The sequence below is a fragment of the Lissotriton helveticus genome, chromosome 12 (assembly GCF_964261635.1).
Source record: "Lissotriton helveticus chromosome 12, aLisHel1.1, whole genome shotgun sequence".
Classification (NCBI taxonomy): domain Eukaryota; kingdom Metazoa; phylum Chordata; class Amphibia; order Caudata; family Salamandridae; genus Lissotriton; species Lissotriton helveticus.
Genome location: NC_136073.1, coordinates 1,198,387 through 1,216,461, shown reverse-complemented (window position 1 = coordinate 1,216,461; position 18,075 = coordinate 1,198,387). Strand labels below are relative to the sequence as shown.

The following is an 18,075-nucleotide window of genomic DNA, read 5'->3' as shown; positions in this document are numbered from 1 at the left end:
GGCAAAAGGAGGGGAAATATCCCTAGTTCTCTTTCTTTCCTCACCTTTCTCTGTGTGCTGCCTTCTGCAGCACACAGAGAAAGAGGAATACCCCTCCCAGGATTGCTTTTTGTTCAGAAAGGTGCCGCTTCCTGCACCAAAATAGTCCTGCATGCAGTACAGCGCCCTTGAACCACGAGAAGGGACAGGAATGTGCCGCGCTGCTTTAAACCTGGCACTTGCTGCCCTTTCCTTCTCACACGGTGCAGCTCTGCAGAGTATCTTGCGGCGCTTCACTGCGCGACTTTCTCATAAATGAGGCTTCCAGTCACTATCAGTGTGAGCACACACAGTGCATCCTTTAGTGAATGTTCCTGTCAGTGCCGGGTACCACAGTAACTCAGTCACTATCAGTGTGAGCACACACAGTGCATCCTTTAGTGGATGTTCCTGTCAGTGCCGGGTACTACAGTAACTCAGTCACTATCAGTGTGAGCACACACAGTGCATCCTTTAGTGGATGTTTCTGTCAGTGCCGGGTACTACAGTAACTCAGTCACTATCAGTGGAAGCATTACTGATAGCAATACTACAGTACAAGCATTGATAACATAGGGGAATATTTACGAGGGTCGTGCGTCATGTTTGCACCACGCAACTTGGTACATGCATGACGCAAAGCCCCAAGTCATATTTATGAAGCCATGCAAAGCCGCTTTGCGTGACTTTGAATGGCTTCATAAATATGAAGTACCGCAACGCAGCGCAAATGACTGCGTTGCGCTGCTCTGTGCAATGGAGGCGTCCCATGGGTGCTCCCACGAAACATCCCATGGTTTTTTTTTTATATATATTTTTATTAATTATAACACAAGAGTAAAAATATACATATCGGGCATCATTCGGAGGAACATATCATAATGGTGGACGGGCAAAACAATTGAGGAAATACACATCGAATATAAGCATCTGAAAGACGTCAATGGCAGTGTAGGGCAGAGGTAAAACAATACGCCACCGTTAACCTAAGCAAACATCGCCGAATCCCGCCCACCCAGAATACAGGATATGAAGACCAGACACTCGATACCCGAATATGATGAATAAAGATCAGGAGAATACGCCACATCTCTTGTGAAGAAGGGAAAAGGGAAATAGAAAGGTCATAGAACAAAAGAAAGGAAAAATAACAAACCCCCCCTCAACCCCCCACCCTGCACCCCTGCGGATGGCTACGACCTAACCCACTAGCAGCGAGCCTGTCGCCCACTAAACTAACCCCAAGGAAGGGAAAAGATGGAGGAGGGAATGTCGTAAAAGCAAACACACCCCCGGTCTCCCATACCCCCCGCCAGCAGTGACCACCCCGAGATATAATCGATCCAACATTTAGCAAAATATGCAAACCAATCGGGGGAGTATAACAAAGCACCACCCAACTCCCAGCACATTACATGTTACAATCCCGGCATTGAGTCAAGCCATATTATCTAGTCCAAGCCCTCAAGTTCAACCCTGACCAGTACGGTATTTCGGGAGAGTCTCTTTCACTCGAACCATCATCACAAAGGAAAAGGCAGAATGTTCATTAAAGTCCACATCGGTGTTGCAGGATCGACAAAAGGATAGAGGGTCACGATAGCCACAAAACGAGTGAGGGAATGTGTCCAGAAATAGCAAATCTCCCCAACAGTTACTTTGGAACTTGTTACAGCACAGAAGACTGTCCATATCTGTACGAGGCGGCAGCTGGATCGAGCAGGGAACGATAGCGACAATCACGGGCTCGCTGAGTGTGAATTGGGGGCCGACAAAGCACAGTGAATCCAGGTTCTGCCCGGGGACCTCGGTCTCAGGCGTACGTTGCACCGCTGGTACCACAGATGTAGTAGGACTAAACGGAGAGTTGTGTGCCGGTCCCAAGATACCGTCCACTTGCACGATCAGTGTCCGGAATACAGCGGTGGATTGTGAATGGAGCGCCTCAATGACGGCCATGACGGCCCATAGCGATGGCGTACTTTCCGTCCGCCCCATCTCCTCTCACGAAGAGGCAGAGCAGGATTCAAACCCCGGAGGCCGGCTTCTCTGGGGTAACAGGCCAAGCAAATCCGATGCAATAATGGGCGCTCTCCGTCGTGCCAAGTCGAAACCTTCGCCGTCAGCGAGGGCCCTGGCCCGTCAACCCCGGGAAGGGGCAGGGTCTCTGGGCGATGGACCCCCGAACACGGCAACCGGTGCGGTACGCTGTTGTCTCCACGGTGTAGACCGCTCACAATGTCAGCATCAAACAAGCAGTTCACGATTCATTCCGGCGGACCGGGCTCAGTCCAGGTCCAGCGGCCGTTGTTGATCAACTCCAACTCGGATAGGCTAGAAATCGAGGCCCCGGCTTCCACACGATGTTAGGCCGAGAATGGGAACACGGCGTATCTTTGGCATCCGACAAGATAAAAAGCTCGGGATTACACCTTTAGAAACAGGAATACTTCACGAACCCGGGAGAGTGTTGCGAATTCAGGATTGAGAACAGGATATACGAGCTGCTGGCGGAGGTCGGCGGAGCCGGGAGCTTACGCGGCCATCTTGGTTGCTGGCGTAGCTCCTCCTCCATCCCATGGTTTTTGACACATTTTCAGATTTAGCAAACCAAGTAAACCTGGGTTTAGGTCTGGGAGAAGAAGTCAGGAGCCACCAGTGACACTGCAATCAACCCCAGTGGGCTGACGGTCACTGGGATTGCAGAAGTGGACAGGGTCAGCCTCTGGCTCTCACCGTGAGCTTGGCTTGATTCGTGGTCGGGACGGGCATCGTGAAGGACGACAGTTGTGAAGGAGGACATTCTGGGAGCAAGGAAGCGGGTGCTGCTCCCTCAAGCTTCTCAGAGGGTTCTGGAGCGGTAAGTTGAGTTGGCATCGCTGCAGTAGGGCATCATAGGCCGGCTTTTGCAGGGATTTTCAGTGAAAGGTGATTCTAAGCTCGGGAGCCTCTTCCGTGTGCGACCTTCCGACTGCCATTTTAAGAATCAATCAGAATCAGTTGTTAAGGTGAGTGAAGTTAGTAGCCAATGGGCTACTTACCTTTGGGGTTACTACACCCCCTATATGGCCACTTCTTGTTGGGACTGGGCATAATTATGTTCCAGAATGCCTATTTCCGGTTCACTGACAAAATATCGAAACCCCAAATATTGTGGGACAAAAATATTGAGTACAAAAATATTGGTTTGAGGCATATGAGCTGCAGATTACACACTGTGAATAGATGGCCACCTAGTGTTGGGCCCGGATGTTTGCAGTTTGCTTTTGTTGTAGAAAAGTCTTTGGAAGTCACAGGATAGGTGACTCCTCCTTTGGATCATACTGCGCATGGGCATCGGCTCCATCCCCAGATTGTTTTTTTCCGCCACCAGGCTCGGATGTATTTCCAGCGCTCCGTGTTGGAACCGATTTCCTTTGGCGCGCAATCCTCACCAGCTTTCACAATATAGTTTCGAATGTGTTTTCCAGTCGACGCTACTCTTCAACATCAAAGCCTTCGATTCTGTTCGGGCCTAACTAGACCTCGACTCCAGCTCATGGAAAGGACGCCATTTAAAAAGTGTCCTCAATGTGGGTCGAAGTTTCCCCACACCGACCTTCATGAGGTGTGTAACCTTTGCCTCTCCCTGGAGCACGAGGCCAGAGACTGTTCCGCTTGTGCCACCTTCCGCTCCAAAAAGACGATCCGGGACCGAAGAGCTAGGAGAACAATGGCTCGATCTTCAGCTCCGATTACAGACGACATCTTCGAAGAGGGCGTCGACGTCCCAAAACAACATGGCGTCGACAGCAACTCCGAGGCAGAAGATTCCGAAGTCGAGGACATCACTCCAGCACAGCGGGTCGTAAGTAAGACCGTCGACTCCGACCCTTCCTCGACACATTCAAAAAAGGCTTCGGTCACACCCTCGCCCTCGGGCTCGGGTGCACACCGGGACACTGCTTCTACTGCCCCGCCTTCGGGCCCGGCTAAAAAGCTCGCTAAGCCTTCCGGCGTCTCGAGCTCGAATCGGCCTCCCCACGGTGCCGGCGCACACCTACCGGCACTGAAAAAGACATCATCGGCTGCCACGCCGACATCGAAACAATCAGCGCCGAAGCATACTGATAGTCCCTCGGCACCAAAACCCAGGTCGGAACCAAGCAAACACGCTTCGGATTCAAAAAGACCCCCAGAACCGAAAAAACCATCGGATCCGAAAAATGCATCGGAACCGACAAAATCATCGGAGCCGAAAAAAACATTGTATCCGAAAAAGACTCCTACTTCTCCTGTTAAAGACATTGCCAAACAACAAGCTTCAAAAGCAAAAGAAGCCAGTTCGGTGCCGAAACCTCCCTCCGCACCAAAAGATCGGCCTCCTGCAGAGGACTTATTTCCCCCAGACCCTGCACAAAAGACTCTGGTTAAAGATCCAACCACTGGTCGACTAACTCTAAGTTAAAAAAAACGACCACTGGATACACCTGCACCAGCTCCTCATCCAAATAAAGAAGGACATGGCTACCTCTCCTCTAAGAGTTCCTTCCCCTTCTCCTCCACCTATGCCATCACTACCTGTTCCCCTACCACAACATTCCCCTACATCCTCTATCATACCAGATGATGACAACAGGGATGATAGTTCTGATTATATAGGGGTAATGCAGATGATCCATCTATTCCTCCAGGCTCACCTGACCCGTGGGATGATTATAACACCCCAGACGTCCCAAATGTCCCTCCAGATGACATATACCCCTCAAAGCCTTCCCCACCAGAAGACACTATGGGCTTTAATCAGTTAGTACACAGAGCTGCGCAGTAACATTGGGTGGACATGCATACAGACCCTGTAGATGAAGACTTCCTAATGGACCTTTGATAACGCACAAAGGTCCTCATCCATGTTACCCATGCTTAAAGGAGTGATTAAGCATGCTCCTGAAGTCTTCAAAGAACCAGTCAGAACTCGGGTAATTAACCCACGAATAGACAAAAAATATAAAGCTGCCCCTTCAGACCCAGCATATATTAAAGGTCCAGTACCACTAGACTCGCTCAGGCCTGGACTGGCCATAGCGGGCACCGGGCAATCCCCCGGTGCGCCGCACGGGTGGGGGGCGGTTGTGGGCCCCTGGGGGGTGTTTTTGTTACAGGGCCGTTTTTGCAGCTTAGCTGCAAAATCGGCCCTGTACCTGTACCTGTACCATCGGCCGAAAACCGGCCCCCGCAAATAGCTCGGCGGCACCCCCAACCCCCCCCCCCCCCCGAGTGGGGAGGGGGGCCGGCTGAGCACTTTGCCAGGGCCGGTTTTGGTTCCCAATCCGGCCCTGGACTCGCTTGTGGTTTCCAATGCACGCAAAAGAGCAAACTCACAAACATCAGGTGATGCTCCCCCACCAGATAAAGAGTCTAAGCTCCTTGATGCATCAGGGAAAAGAACTGCGCCTCAAGCAGCAAACTTGTGGCGTATTGCCAATACACAAGCATTATTGGCAAGATATGACAGGGCACATTATGACGAATTAGAATCACTAATGCAGCACCTCCCTGATAAATATATAGATATAGCAAATGAGCTTATCCAAGAAGGGAAAAATATTACAAACACCTCCATTCGTTGTGCACTGGATGCAGAAGACACTGCCTACAGAGCAGTTAACACCAGTGTTTTGTTGTGTAGACATGCCTGGCTACGCATATCAGGGTTCAAACCTGAAGTTCAAAGTGCTATACTTAACCAACCCTTCGATGAGCAATACTTATTCAGACCCAATATAGACGTATCCCTTGAAAAGATGAAAAAGGATACAGATGCAGCCAAATCTATGGGAGCCCTGCAGTCGCAGGCTCCCAGGCGTTCATTTCGCACTCATCTTATCGAGGCGCCACCAGGGGATACTCTTCAGACACACCTTCCACCTCGTACAAAGCCCCCACACAATCCACCTATAGTAGGGGCTACCAAAGGGGTGGTTACAGAGGTAACAACAAGGGCAAAGGCAAGAACAACAACTCCCGCTCTGCCTGTGCCCCCGCCCAATGACTCCCTCCCCTTCCCCCACCCCATTCCACTCGTGTCGGGGGAAGACTACAACAATACCTACCAGCCTGGGAAAACATCACATCAGACAGGTGGGTGCTTCAAATAATTCATTCAGGTTACTGTCTAGAACTAACATCTGCCCCCCAAACATACCACCCAGGCAGCGTCCAATGTCACAGGAACATTGAACACTGCTCGGACAGGAAGTAATATCCCTCCTGCAGAAAAATGCAATAGAAATAGTCCCAATGCATCAACAAAACAAGGGAGTAAGGGCCCGATGTAGGTGGCCATTACCGGTAAGTAACGGCCGAATTCGGCCGTTACCGACCGGTAAATGGGACATTGAGATGTAGGGGACCTTTTTTACAGAATCGGTAAATTTACAGAATCGGTAAATTTACCGATTCTGTAAAATACCGAATCGGTAATTTTACCAATTCGGTAAATCCCAGATGTAGGTGGCACTGCAAACAGTGCCACAGGCCTTTAGGAGTCGGTATTTTACCACCCAATCCAATTGGGTGGTGAAATACCGAATCCAGGTGTGCATGCACATCTGTGCATGCACACCTGGTGCCATGTGCACACAGACATGCCCTTAGGGCATGTATGTGTGCCACATGGCACACATGCCTGTAATTGGGGTGCCAGAGGGTGTCAAAGTGACACCCCCTGCACCCTTGCAAAATTCGGTATTTACCGATTCGGTAAATACCGATTCGGTAATGCCCATTGATTCCTATGGGCTTCAATGCCCATAGGAATCAATGGGCATTACCGATTCGGTATTTACCGAATCGGTAAATACCGATTCCTTCCGATTCGGTAATTGTAAGAATACAATTACCTACATCTGCCCTCCTCTTTTTTACCACTTCTTAAATACCGATTCGGTATGAATCGGTATTTAAGAAGTGGTAAAAAAGATTTACCTACATCGGGCCCTAAACTCCCTATATTTCTTAATCCCAAAGAAGGACGGATCTCTAAGGCCTATCCTAGACCTCAGACCTCTAAACATTTACATAGTCGGATCATTTTCATATGGTCACACTTCAGCAAGTCCTTCCGCTGCTCTTACAAAACGACTTCCTTGTCACTCTAGATCTCAAGGACGCCTACTTCCACATTTCCATCCACACAGCGCACAGAAAATATCTCAGATTTGTGCTAGACGGGCAGCACTACCAGTTCAAAGTGCTCCCATTCGGAGTCACAACAGCGCCACGGGTGTTTACCAAATGCCTAGCAGTGGTAGCAGCACACTTAAGACAGCATATTCACATCTTCCCATATCTAGACGACTAGCTCATAAAAGCCAGCTCATACAGCCAGTGTGTACAACACACTCACGCCACAATTCAACTGCTCCACGACTTGGGATTCACAGTAAATCACACCAAGTCACATCTGCAACCGTCAAACGTACAAAAATATCTCGGCGCTACAATAAACACCAAACTAACACTAGCCTATCCCTCTCCAGCCAGGATAACAAGTGTACAAACTCTCCTAACAAGATTCAAACCACAACACTCACTACCAGCTCGAGTGTTCATGCAGCTCATAGGAATGATGGCATCTTGCATATTCATAGTACCTCACGCAAGACTGCAAATGCGTCCACTTCAAGAGTGCCTGGCACGCCAGTGGAACCAGGCTCAAGGTCAATTATCAGACCTAGTGTTGGTAGACAGTCGGACTCATCGTTCTCTGCAATGGTGGAGCACCTAAAACTTTTCAAAGGGCCGACCGTTTCTAGAGCCAGTTCCTCAAATAGTCATGACAGCGGACGCATCGCTCTCCAGCTGGGGAGCTCACCTACTGCATCACACCATGCAAGGCAGGTAGACACCGCAACAAAAGTTACTCCACATCAACCCCTTGGAGTTACTAGCTGTATTTCTAGCCCTAAAAGCATTCCAAAAATAAGTATCAGGCAAGGCTGTCTTAGTCCGCACAGACAATATGACAGCTATGTACTACATAAACAAACAAGGGGGAACACACTCTCTGCAGCTCTCTCAGTTAGCACAACAGATATGGAAATGAGCTATACCACTAAAGATATTCCTTTTAGCCCAACACGTTCCAGGAGTACAAAACACCATAGCAGATCTGCTAAGTCGACAGACACAGCAGATCCACGAGTGGGAACTTCATCCGCAAGTTCTTCAACCGTTCTTTCAAATGTGGGGACAACCTCAGATAGACTTCTTCACCACCCACGAAAACGCAAAATGCCCAAACTTTGCCGCCAGATATCCACACCCGCTGTCCAAAGGCAATGCGATATGGATGAACTGGTCAGGACAATTTGCGTACGCTTTTCCTCCTCTCCCACTACTTCCGTTAGTGGTACGCAAACTACAGCAACATTCCCTAACACTCATTCTAGTTGCTCCAACTTGGGCCAGACAACCATGGTACACCACGCTGCTGCAACTATCTGTGGTACCACACCAGAAACTAAGCCTATCTCCACGTCTATTAACACAGAACCATGGAGAGATCAGACACCCGGACCCAGCTCAGCTCAACCTGGCGATCTGGCTCCTGAAGTTATAGAGTTTGGTTACCTCAACCTTCCTCCAGAATGTATGAATGTTATTAAAGAAGCTGGACGCCCCACTACTAGAGAATGTTATGTTGCTAAGTGGAAAAGGTTTGTCATATACTGTCAAAACAACCACATAAATCCTTTAGATGTATCTATTCAACACATCATAGGATACCTATTACACCTTCAAAAGTGTAATTTATCCTACACGTCTATCAGACTACACCTTGCTGCCATTGCAGCATATTTACAAAATAGACAACATCTATCTCTGTTTAGAGTACCTGCTATAAAGGCTTTCATGGAAGGACTCAAAAGAATAATCCCTCCCAGAACACCACCTTCACCAGTGTGGAACTTAAACATTGCTCTCACATGGTTAATGGGACCTCCCTTTGAACCGTTACATAAATGTGATTTGCAATTCCTAACTTGGAAAGTAGCTTTCCTAGTACCTATTACTTCTCTCAGAAGAGTTAGTGAACTACAAGCCTTTACCATTCAAGAACCCTTTCTGCAAATGCATCATAATAAAGTGGTTCTTCGTACTAATCCTAAATTCCTTCCAAAAGTCATTTCACCATTCAATCTAAATCAATCTGTTGAGCTGGCTGTATTTTTCTCGCAGCCACAAACAGTCGCAGAAAGAGCTCTAAACACCTTAGATGTCAAAAGAGCATTTCTGTACTACATCGAAAGGACACAAACTTTTCGTAAAACTAAACAACTTTTTGTGTCCTTTTCACCACCACATAAAGGTAATCCCATATCAAAATCGGGGATAGCTAGGTGGATTGTTAAATGCATACAAATATGTTACAACAAAGCTAAACGTACGTTAACAATTCCTCCTAAAGCCCATTCTACAAGGAAAATAGGGGCTTCAATGGCATTTTTAGGGAACATCCCCCTGGATGATATATGCAAAGCAGCTACATGGTGTACACCGCACACATTCATAAAACACTATTGTGTGGATGTGCAAACAAAACAACAAGCCACTGTGGGCCTGGCTGTTCTAAAAACTCTGTTTCAAACAACTGCAACAGATACTGGTGGTCGCCCCTAAAGGTGGGTACTGCTATACAATTTATGCACAGTGTGTAATCTGCAGCTCATATGCCTCGCACGGAAAATGCTACTTACCAGTATGCATCTGTTCTTGGCATGCAGAGCTGCAGAGTTACACACGCCCACCCGCCTCCCCGGCTACCTTTATCTGTTCAAGTATTATCTCAATTAGATACATATCACATGGACATTACTGCCTCTTGTACAGCTCCATCACTTCCCTACTGGCGAAAAACAATCTGAGGATGGAGCCGATGCCCATGCGCAGTATGATCCAAAGGAGGAGTTACCTATCTTGTGACTTCCAAAGACTTTTGTACAACAAAAACAAACTGCAAACATCCGGGCCCAACACTAGGTGGGCATCTATGCACAGTGTGTAACTCTGCAGCTCTACATGCCAAGAACAGATGCATACTGGTAAGTAGCATTTTCCTTATCCTATACTTATAATGTAAATATCAGAAATATAGAGAAAAAAATATCATTATACACTAATATTGAACCCAAAATCATTGCTTTTTAATATAAACATAGTAATCATGAAATATATTAACATTAAACAGTAATGTAATGTAATTTAACTATGTTTAAATAATGTAAAATTATACATAAGTGTTCTACTTATTTTAAAAAACATAAATATGTGTGTATGTTTATTTAAACAAATATATTTAAAACTATTAAAATAATTATTACCATTTATATTATAATTTACAATTTTTTTGTAAATGTTTTTAAAAAAGAACAGTTATATATATATATATATATATATATTTAATTACACATACACAATAAATTACAAAGTGTAACATATGAATTTGAACTAATTCTAAAAATCTTACCAATTTAATACACACAAAAAGTCAAAATAAAAAATCACATTTTACTAAAAATATATTACATATTACAAACAATAAACAAAAATAATATAATCTCAAATACACAGAAACATAATATTAATATGCATTTAAACAATATAAACAAAACCATAACATTGTAGGAATAATACATATACTATTCCCACTCCAGTCTCTGCAATCAAAGGGAAATCGTTGGACTCAGGAGAGGTATAATTTACTTTTCCCACTCCAGTCAGTGCAACAACAAGGAAAGTGTTGGACTCAGGAGGGGTAAAATGATCCCGCTCCAGTCTTTGCAACAGTAGGGAAAGTGTTAGATTGTGAAGGGGTAAGGTGTATTATTCCCCCTCCAGTTGCTACAATAGTAGGGAAAGCATTGGACTCAGGAGGAGTAAAATGTACTATTCCCACTCCGTTCTGTGGAACAGTAGGGAAAGTGTTGGATTGCGGAGGAATAAAATGTACTATTCCCACTCTAATCAGTGCAACCGTAGGGAAAGGGTTGGACTCAGGAGGGATTAAATGTACTATTCCCACTCCAGACTGTGCAACAGTTGAGAGAGAGAGGTTCACTTCAACCAAATAAAATATTTTAACAATTACATTAAATAACAACAAATATAAGTATTTAAATTTAAAATATATATGTCTTTTTTAATTGAAATAAATGTACATATTTATTACAATATGTAATAAATATTTGAAATAAAAACAAATAATAATATAATTCAAATACCACACTATATTTACACAATTGTAACAACCAACAAATATAATGTTATTTTAAATTAAAAAGCATAACACTGTTAACACATGACATTATAGCACGTTTTTAAAACAATAATTAACTATCTTTATGTTTATTATCACCGTAATACCTTCATACCCTATACCTCTACAATATAAACAACACACACCTAAAAGATATCTTGCAATTATCATAATTACAAATTGTACATGATTATCAATTAAACAAATAATAGCAATTAACCCATAATATCTTAGTTATATTCAATTAACTTCCCACCCTTTATCCCTAGAGGCCCGACAATGTGCACCTAATATATATTAATAAAAATCTTATTTACATAATTTGCATGATTATAAACTAAACAATTAATAGCAAAAACCTAATAATAAATTGATTATATTTAACAAACTTCCCACCCTAAACCCCTACAAACACAACAACCTGCACCTCATATATAACTTACAACATTTCTTAATCACCCAATTTACATAACTATCAATTAAATAGTTATTCATTATTAAAGTGAATTATTATCACTAATTTCCTTCACACCCTTTACCCCTTCAAAAACCACAACCCACACCAAAAATATTAATAGCATATTAAATCAATTACACATTTTACACAATTAATTATCAATTAAATAATTAAGAATTCATTATTAAACAATTATATTTAAATTACTTCCCACCCTATACCCCTACAAACCCCACAACCCGCACCTCAATCTTAACACAATTTAAAAATAATAATTGCACAATTAGCATAATTTGCTATCAATTAAATATTTAATATGAATTAATTATTATATTTAATTACTTCTCACCTTGTACCCGTATAAACTCCACAATCTGCTAAAATACAAATAAACTATTAAATGAAATGTAAAAACAACTAAAAATGTACAAACCACAATACAAAATATTTACAATAATTATACAATTTATAACATGTAGAAATTAAATATATATACTTAAATACATAGAAATTATTTTAAAATGACATTATTAACAACAATATTTTTGTAAATGATATTAACTCCTTCGTGCTGCGGACGGCCGGCCGGGCGGCGTCCGAATCCCGCCCACTGATTAGAATGCCCGCACCGCTGCGGAATTCGCACAGCCGTCAACAGGTTAACAAAATAGATATTTTTAACATTGATATTACTTATCTTAAAATCGATATTCTTGTCCACAATATTTGTGCATCACGATATAATGCAAACCCGATATTTCTGCTCCTTGATATTTGTATTCTGATATTTTGTCAGAATTCCCCGATTTCCACCAAAATCAAAATGGTGGACCCCTTGTTTTGTGGGGCTCGTCAGGCAGATCCCCCCCCCCCCAGGCGTGTGACTGGTTTAGCAGTGCATCACGCCTCCTAGCACAGGGGGGCTCTCACCTGCAGGGGGTCAGACACATGTCTGTGGCGGCCGGCTGGACGATACCGTCAGCCAGCACACTAAGGCTGGTAGGTTTTCAGGGGGCGCCTCTAAGATGCCCTCTGGGTGAATGTTTTAATGAAGCCCATGTTGCCATCAGTATGGATTTATTAAGTCAAGGCCTTTGATACCAAACACTTTAGGTTTCAGTGAAGCCGCCACGTAGCTGGGGAGCTCGTAGTGACCTGTGCCCAGTGCATGCTGCCTGATCGCTTGCAATGACCCGCAGTGGCGCTGGCATCGCAGGGGCAGATCTGCTCGTGCATATGTGCCCTCACATGGAATATACTGCACCCTGCCTCAGGGCTCTGGGGAACATCCTTTACAACGCAACTTTTACCCCGCACTACCATTACGACGCAACCTTTACAACGCAAGTTATTACAACGCATTGCACTGGGGGGCGCTCTAGGATAGGGAATAGTTCAATTTACTATCCAACACCTTCCCTACTATCCACGGGGACTGGAGTTAGAATAGTAAATTAAACTATTCACTATCCAGCGCCCCCCAACGCAAGTCGTTGTAACGACTTGCGTTGTAAAACCTGCGTTGTAAAGGCATGCGTTGAAACGTCATACATCCCAGGGCTCTAAGGCCTGCTGCAGGGGTGGCTTACATAGAGTGTATGTGTGTTTGAGCCTTGCACACAGGGTGTTTGCAGTGTCGTGTTTTCACTATTGGGTGTCCCATTTCACGCATCCTGCAGTGGCGGTCTGTGTGCAGTTTGAGGGTGGGCCCCTTGGGGTGGCATCATATATGCTGTGGCCCTTAGGGGCCCTCTTTAGTGCCCATACCCTCCCCTCGATACCAGGGATACCATTTACTAAGGACTTATATGGGTGCCAACAGTCTTCCAATTGGTCAACAATTGCAGATACTTTGTTTTGGGATACCCAAACAAACCTTTTTTATATCAACATCAGGATGATAACAGACTGGAAAAAACACCCCTTTCTGACCTGTTCCAGGCGCTCGCACGCAGCTCTTCGGTGGCCGTCGATAGCTCGCTGTGCTACATTACGAATGTAACTTATCAACTGCACAGTGACAACAAACCTCTGTGACAAGCGCAGTGACCCACTGAGCTATGCACAGCAAGGACATCTCTGTGGTCTGCACAGTGCAGACGCTCTGCTGCAGGCACGTGAACCCCCTGAGCTGCCTTAGAGGAGTCAAAGCCCCCTCTCTCTCCGCAGGTGCATGAACCACCAGAGTTAGCCGGACACTTCTATTGTTGCCTGAAAGCGGTGGGAAGTTCACGGAGCTTTGCAGGGCTTTGAACCTGCGCCCCCTCCTCCCCCCGCCCCTCCAGCCCCCGGGGCCGCCCGGCGCCCTGTGCGCCCGCCCGCCCGGCCTCGGTGATCATGAGGCCCAGGGCCGGTCCTAGGCCTTCTGAGGCCCCGGGCGAAAGGGAAGATACGAGGCCCCCCTTGTTGCATATTGCGTCACAAGAAGTGACATCACAGAAAGCGACATCGCAGTACTATTGATCTTATTTGGCATCACTGAAGCTAACTAATGTGGATATCAGTAACATGGACAAAAAGTAGAGGGGATTGAAAACACGTGAGCAAATATCAATTTATTATCAAAAGTAGATAAAATTAAATATTGCAATGAAACAAGGTTGAGAGAATGAACACAATGCTTGTTGCAAAATGCAGTGAGGTCACAAACTCCAAACCAGATCGCTTGTAACCACAAAAATGTTTGAACATCTGGCCCATGGCTCTTCTAGCTGACAAGTTAAAACTTTTTGATTCTGCTGGTTTTAGTTTGAAAGTGAAAATTACATAGATTGGTCCAAAGATCGCCGACCTTGCACCAGGAAGCTTAGCACCTACAACAGTGATTACTCAGGATCAGGCACGTTGCCCATTGGGCTCAAAGGGCTTCAGCATCTTTTTAATTGAGATTTTTCAAACAAAGAGTACAGGCACAGTATAGAAGAAAGAGGAGCAATCGCATAGTGGGGTATGAGGACTGTGAGACGGAACAGCATGCTTTGCTATCAAGTTGTAGAGTCAAGGTACCATCATGACGTAACATAACATAGTAACATTTAATCTTAGTATCCTAGGTCATAGGTGCTTGAGATGAGTAAGGAGCTATAAGAGGACTGGCGAGTGTTGAAGCGCAGAGAATTCTAGAGGAGGCCACCTCACCTACCGGTAGTGAACAGCAATGTAGAGCAGACTTTTTGTGCAGTGGCGAGCGTTACTATTACGTAATCTTTAAGGGTGTGTAATATACCGACCTTGGAAGGTTAAAAGTGTTAGCTTGCCTAGGCACGATTTACGTGTAGGAACCGCAGGTCAGGAGTGAGCATCTGATTTACTGACACATCTTGCCAGTAACGCATAAAGAGCATCTTCTGGTCTATGCCGTACTTCAGGACTAGAGGATAAAATGCATTTTGAAGCAATATGGTTGAGATGTGATAGCATGGCCATCGAAATGATCACTGCAAGAAGTCACTCAGCACCACCACAGCACCACTCAGCACCACCACAGCATCACTCAGCGCCACCTCAGCATCACTCAGCACCACCACAGCACCACTCAGCACCACCACAGCATCACTCAGCACCACCACGGCACCACTCAGCACCACCACAGCACCACTCAGCACCACCACAGCACCACTCAGCACCACCACAGCATCACTCAGCACCACCACAGCATCACTCAGCACCACCACAGCATCACTCAGCACCACCACAGCATCACTCAGCACTACCACAGCACCACTCAGCACCACCACACCACCACGGCATCACTCAGCACCACCACAGCATCACCACAGCATCACTCAGCACCACTCAGCACCACCACAGCATCACTCAGCACCACCACAGCATCACTTAGCACCACCACAGCATCACTCAGCACCACCACAGCATCACTCAGCACCACCACAGCATCACTCAGCACCACCACAGCACCACTCAGCACCACCACACCACCACAGCATCCCTCAGCACCACCACAGCATCCCTCAGCACCACCACAGCATCACTCAGCACCACCACAGCACCACTCAGCACCACCACAGCACCACCACAGCACCACCACAGCATCACTCAGTGCCACCCCAGCATCCCTCAGCACCACCACAGCACCACTCAGCACCACCACAGCACCACTCAGCACCACCACAGCATCACCCACGGCCTCCACAGCATCACTCAGGGCCACCACAGCATCACTCAGGGGCACCACAACATCACTATGCGCTACCATAGCATCACTGAAAGCCACAGCATCACTCGTCGCCGCCACAGCATCACTCGTCGCCACCACATCACTCCGCGCCATCACAGCATCAATATGTGCAACCATTCAACAACAACTGGTTCAAATACATTCTCTCAATGTTTCAAGCTTTATTACAAATGTCACAAAACTATGTTAATATTTCACTTCTGTTCTTGGATTTTCTTCACAATAAAATACACTGAACATAATCTTCACAAAAGTTATTTACAAAAGTTTAAGCTGTTGCCATTATAAATTACAATCACTTTTATTTAAGTATTAATTAATTAAAAAATTAAAAGCCATTGTTATTTGTAATATCAATACATCTAAGTCACGTAAATACAAAACATGTTGCTTTACAAATGCTATAGGTGTCACATTTGCGAAAGTTATAACTATTGGCATTGTAAATGAGAAAGCTATTAATTTAGCTATTTTCAAAACCAACACATAAATAATAAAATTGTCATTTACAAGACCAATAGCTCAAACTTTCCTAATGCGAGACCTATTGCATTGCAAATGCTTGTTTAAAAGGTCCACTATACTTAAACGGCAAGGTGCTGTTCTACTAGTAATTTATGAACGTGGTTTCCACTGCAACTGATTTTGCTTCACTTACTTTTTCACGTCTCTGCTTCCTGCCCAATAGCCACCGATGGCTACAATGCCCACATTACAAAGATGATAACAATTTTGTAGTCCAGGACAGGCTCATTGGAGGCATACATTGCCACCTTCACTAACTTGCCAAATGTATCACCAATATATAAATGAGTCCTGCTTAAAACCTACACTCTTTCTGCGCTTTCTGAAACAGACACCGAAGGCTACAAGGCCCAGGGAAGGGGGCCCCAACACCATGACCTTCCAGCTTGACACAGTGCTATGAGGCCCTGGGAGGGGGCCCCCCTCCCCTGGGCCTTCAAACCGTAACAAGGCACTTCCCAAGACACTGCAGAGAGCTCATCAGAGAGCAAAAAAAAAAAAAACGTCAGCTGAAGGGGTGTGCTTCAATTGTAGGTGTACCTAGCTTAGATGGCAACAGTAAATATATTTTCGATGTGTATGTAATATTGCCCCCCCTGTCAGATCAGTACAAGTCAAATATTGCTTATGCATACATTTTAAGATACAAGACACTGCCCTACCAAGATTCGAAGTATTACAAAAGCCAGTTGATCTGGCTGCTCCCTCCTCCCCTCACCCACCTTCTCTTACCTGTGTCCGGCTGGTGCTCGAAAGAAACAAAGGGGCCTCTGTTGCTTGGATACAAAATGCCCAAACAGAGCCGAGAATGGCCGGTACTTAACCAAGGCGCCCGAGGCGCTGCCGGGGGCCCTGAAGTGAGCTGTGAAAGTGTGACCTTTCACAGGGGCGCGAGGCCCCCTGTGTTTTGCTGAGCGCGAGGCCCTGGGCGGCTGCCCACACTGCCCATGCCTAGCGCCGGCCCTGATGAGGCCCCTATGGGGAGGGCTCCAGCCGGTGCTGGGGACTGGTGCTGAGGATGGAAGGGCTCACCTGTGCGACGGCTCCATCCCGGCCCAGAGGGGGGTCCGCGTGCCCGGGGGGGGGGGGGGGTCTGGACGGATCCACCACCACCTGAGCACGGGGGCGCCCTGAGCCGCTCTCCGCTCCCCCCTTGGAAAGATTTCTAATGCATCCAGAGGCGGAGATCCCCCCTCTCTACAGTGGACCCGTCCGGATCAACTGAGGGGGGCCTTAAACAGGGCCGAGGGCGCCCGGGGGCTCAGAGGCGGGGGTGTCCAGGACTGGACTCAGTGGGACAGAGTCATGAGAGGGACAGAGCAGCGAAGCAAAGGGTGGTGTGAGGACAGGGGGAGGGGCTACGAGGACAGGGCACAGGGGAGGGGCTGCACGGGGCAGGGCTCAGAAGCAGTGCCTGTTAGGGCAGGGCTCGGAGGAGGGGCTGTGAGGGCAGGGCAGTGAAGCAAAGGGTGGAGTGCGGGCAGGGCTCAGAGGGATCGAGAGGGTGAGGGGGGATGCTGCTAGGAGAGGGTTCGAAGGGACTGAGAGGGTGAGGGGGGATGCTGTTCTGAGGTACAG

At 46.3% G+C, this 18,075-nt stretch overlaps 1 protein-coding gene across 1 annotated transcript in view; it reads right to left on the bottom strand.

The window, feature by feature from the left end:
* ADAMTSL5 (ADAMTS like 5) overlaps positions 1 to 17,769 on the bottom strand; it is a 287,008-nt gene extending 269,239 nt beyond the window's left edge. The window contains exon 1 of the mRNA XM_078668537.1: positions 17,530 to 17,769. Coding sequence (XP_078524663.1) covers positions 17,530 to 17,546 — 17 coding nt within the window. The 5' untranslated portion in view covers positions 17,547 to 17,769. The remainder of the gene's footprint in view (positions 1 to 17,529) is intronic.
* Positions 17,770 to 18,075: the final 306 nt, after the last annotated feature.